The sequence below is a fragment of the Varroa jacobsoni genome, unplaced genomic scaffold, assembly GCF_002532875.2.
Source record: "Varroa jacobsoni isolate VJ856 unplaced genomic scaffold, vjacob_1.0 scaffold_207, whole genome shotgun sequence".
Taxonomy (NCBI): domain Eukaryota; kingdom Metazoa; phylum Arthropoda; class Arachnida; order Mesostigmata; family Varroidae; genus Varroa; species Varroa jacobsoni.
This window is the reverse complement of record NW_019213109.1, coordinates 1-3,501: the sequence shown is the minus strand read 5'-3', so window position 1 is coordinate 3,501 and position 3,501 is coordinate 1. Positions and strand designations below refer to the sequence as shown.

Below are 3,501 nucleotides of genomic sequence, written 5' to 3'. Positions count from 1 at the left end.
AAGCCGGACTAGCAAGCAGATTACGTTCCAGTAGGCTGTTTTCATCAATAAGAATAACCAAGAAGATAAGGAGTTTTAGTAATAGTATCGAAAATGATTTAACTGTTAGATTTCGATCGACGGCTGTCCAGTATCCAACGACTTTTGCTACCGTGAGACTATGAACAGTTGAGTCTCCTTGATATTTCTATATTAGCCAAATACCTCCTCAGAACCCTCTGGTGTACCACTAGAACACAATTTTTTGCTACCTATTGGACAATCTTATCTGATCTCAAAATCGAGATCTAAACCGCAAATAGCATCAACCAACCGTGCCAAAACCTACTTGGCTATTGTTAGCTGCTTGAACTATTCCAACATCTAAACACGAAAAAGTTAGAAATTCACGCGTACCTTGAACCTCGTCGTACCTGTAAATAGCGTGTGACCGCTTTTTATTTAGCCAAGCGAAAGTAAAAGCAAAAACCGATTGCGCTTGACATTTTGAATGCTGTGCGCCAACGGATCAGCTGATTAGCCTCATGTTCTTTCCGTATATAGCGGCCCGTGCCGGTTCCACATTCTGCAGTGCAGTGCAGCGTATTATTCGTACGCCTGTAGGCGCTACCATCTCCCGGTAAAATCATTATCGTCTGGTTTTATATCTTTTCTGTTTTTTTCCACCCATTCACTCAGTCGTTCTTGCACCCTTTCCTGGGTTTTTCTTATTGTTCACCCTCTCTTTGCTATTTTACGAGACAGACGATCGTCATTGCTTCATACTTCGTACATGCTGTCATTATTACTGTTATCATTGTTAACATTTTCAAAAGATGAATGTATCGCCTAATCATTCCTGTTACTCTACCTACCTACCTACCTACCTAACTTTGCGTGCAACACTCGTCCACCAAGACGTTCCCGAGCTTCCAGAACTAACACATCGCTGTCATTTTGCGCCTTCATTATGTGATAGGCAGCCGATAGACCAGCGATACCTGCGCCGACCACGATGATCTCGTGGTAATTTTCAAATTTCTCGTGAAGCCTACACGCGCCAGGGCTCGAGGCCTGGCCAGAGGCAGCAGCAGCTGCCGTCGTAGAGGAAGCAGAAGAAGTATGTGGTGGTGCTGCTGCTCCTGGGCTGGGCGCCGCCATCCCAACGATCAATGCCGCGCCGCGATCAGTGACCACAGCACCTGCTCGATACCATTGCCGGTTGCTCTGTTCCCCCTAGGTTGACGCCAATTGAAAGGGCGCGAAGTGCAGGCCCCACAGAATCGGAACACTCACAAAACAGAACGCATACACACAACAACAATAGAACCAAAGATAGTTTCACAAAGGTTAATTGCAAGGATACCTCGCGCTGTTCGCAGTCGCGCATAGAAGCCTTGCTTGGATAGATGACGGTGAAAAATGATAAAAACAACGATAACGCGGCTCCTGGACACTGTTACTCGGTCATTTGTACATTATGCTGCGTTACAGAATGAGTAACTTATGAATCCGCGATCGAAGTCCAGGCCGAGATGTTTTGAATGGCGTTTTTATTTTTGCTAAATAGCAGCGCTAAATAACAATACAGTTTAGCTCCAGAAATTTTAACCTTAGAATGTCAACATTCTATATCAAAGCTTCTGTAATAAATTCTGACCGTCGGAGAATTTAATCACCTTACCCGACTGTTTACTTAGCAAGCGACTGAGGCTTTAGTGTCACATAGGTCAATCAACGTTAACGGACTAAAGAAGATGCATTTGATAGCATTGCTGGTGCTGTCCAGGGTGTTGCTTTCGTATAATCGTTGTAGGATATCGAGTCGTGTTTCATCGTATACCATTTTACGCTGACTCACACTTAGATCATGTCAACGATTATCACATACAAATCTCCGCAGATTTATTAGCCCATCGAAGCATGTAGTACATCTTTGTTATGCTAAGTTTTTTGGTCACTTCACATTAGCATCTTTATTTCAAATATGCAGTAATCGCTATAGATAGTGGTTATATTGAATAAGCATGAGCGGTTCTAGCGTATGCAACAAACTCGTTGAATGAGTTGTTATTGTTTAGATACAGGGCCGTCATTTTCAGCAAAACAGTATGTCTTCTCAAGCAAAACTTGGATCTTAGAAAAACAGATCGTTCGATAAAGACACTTCGTATTACTCTAAATAATCTAGAGAATTATGAGTTAGTTTCATTTTGATACATGGACATAGATGAAAGTAACGTATTTGACAATATCGGGTTATTAGTTAATAGCCGGTTTTTTTACGGTCTGATAATGCGGGAACATTTTGTGACATTTTAACGCGAAGCCTAGCCTTATAGAACAGCTTTATCGTATAACGTCGCCATTGCTGTCATATTCAACGATTTAAACCATGCTGAATATATACATAATTAATAAAAATTTGATTATTACTGATAACTAAAAACATCCGCGTAAATTACTATTTATGTATTATAGTCAACAGGTCCCCCAACAAGTCGCACGCTATTCAAGTATGACCGCCACATAAAAACATCTGAGCATGTAGGAATAAGGATAAATATCAGTATACTAAGTTAATTATTTTTGGAAGATGTTTATCGAGATTTAACATACGATATATCTATCGGCACTAACCAATATGTTCCATCTGTAGTAGGTTTGTATCTAGGGAAGCAAGCTCTCAATAGATAGATTTCTATGAATCGCATGTTGAATTGTCGTAGCACCTTGATATGGTAGTGTATTTTAGAAAACTCAAGGGGGAAACTTCGAGCGTTAATTTAGGCTACTTTTCTTTTTTATATAAGCACCTCTCAAGAGTCCCTTTAATCATCTCCGATATTGTACTTCGCTTAATAGAAATCGTGAGGGAGATATACGTTTGCTGACTGTGTATTGAGCTCAATCTCATAATAAGTTCATTTTGTTATCAATAGAGAAGAATTTTGTCAAGTAGTTTCAAGGATCTTACACTTGTGACAGGGGGTGCCTAGCTCTGTTCCACACTCGCTTTTCCTGGTCTTGGTACAGATAATAGTAACATGATGTGGAACCTTAATGGTAATCGAAATACAATAGTGTCGATAACGAAGAAAAACAAGATCAAGCAGAAGTAATCACATTAGTTCGTAAAGAAAACGAACGCATCTGTTCTAAATTATAGTAACAAACAATTGTTCCTCTGTAAATTGGATAGCAATGTTAGCATTATGAAATCTATTGTAGCAATTATTCATCGATAGGAATGTATTTCCAACTCAATTTGACACCCTGAAGATATTATGCTTATTTACAGATGTCTCCTGCCTTTTCCCTACATACGTCCTTTCAAATAATGTGAGGTGTGAATTGCTTTCCATAAAATTATGCAGAGCCACGAATAGTACCCAAACGGCCCCCGAACAAAAAAGGTTGTAGAATTTTCTTAAAAAATAACAGAATTAAAAAAGCACATATATATATATATAATATATATATATATATATGTGCTTTTTTAATTCTGTTATTTTTTAAGAA

At 39.3% G+C, this 3,501-nt stretch overlaps 1 protein-coding gene across 2 annotated transcripts in view; it reads right to left on the bottom strand.

The window, feature by feature from the left end:
• LOC111273642 (peroxisomal N(1)-acetyl-spermine/spermidine oxidase) overlaps positions 1-2,402 on the bottom strand; it is an 11,759-nt gene extending 9,357 nt beyond the window's left edge. The window contains exon 1 of one of the 2 annotated variants that reach the window (XM_022855412.2): positions 867-2,402. In XM_022855412.2, coding sequence (XP_022711147.1) covers positions 867-1,140 — 274 coding nt within the window. In that variant the 5' untranslated portion in view covers positions 1,141-2,402. The remainder of the gene's footprint in view (positions 1-866) is intronic. The other variant, XM_022855411.2, reaches the window with a different exon arrangement.
• Between the last annotated feature and the right edge of the window lie 1,099 nt (positions 2,403-3,501).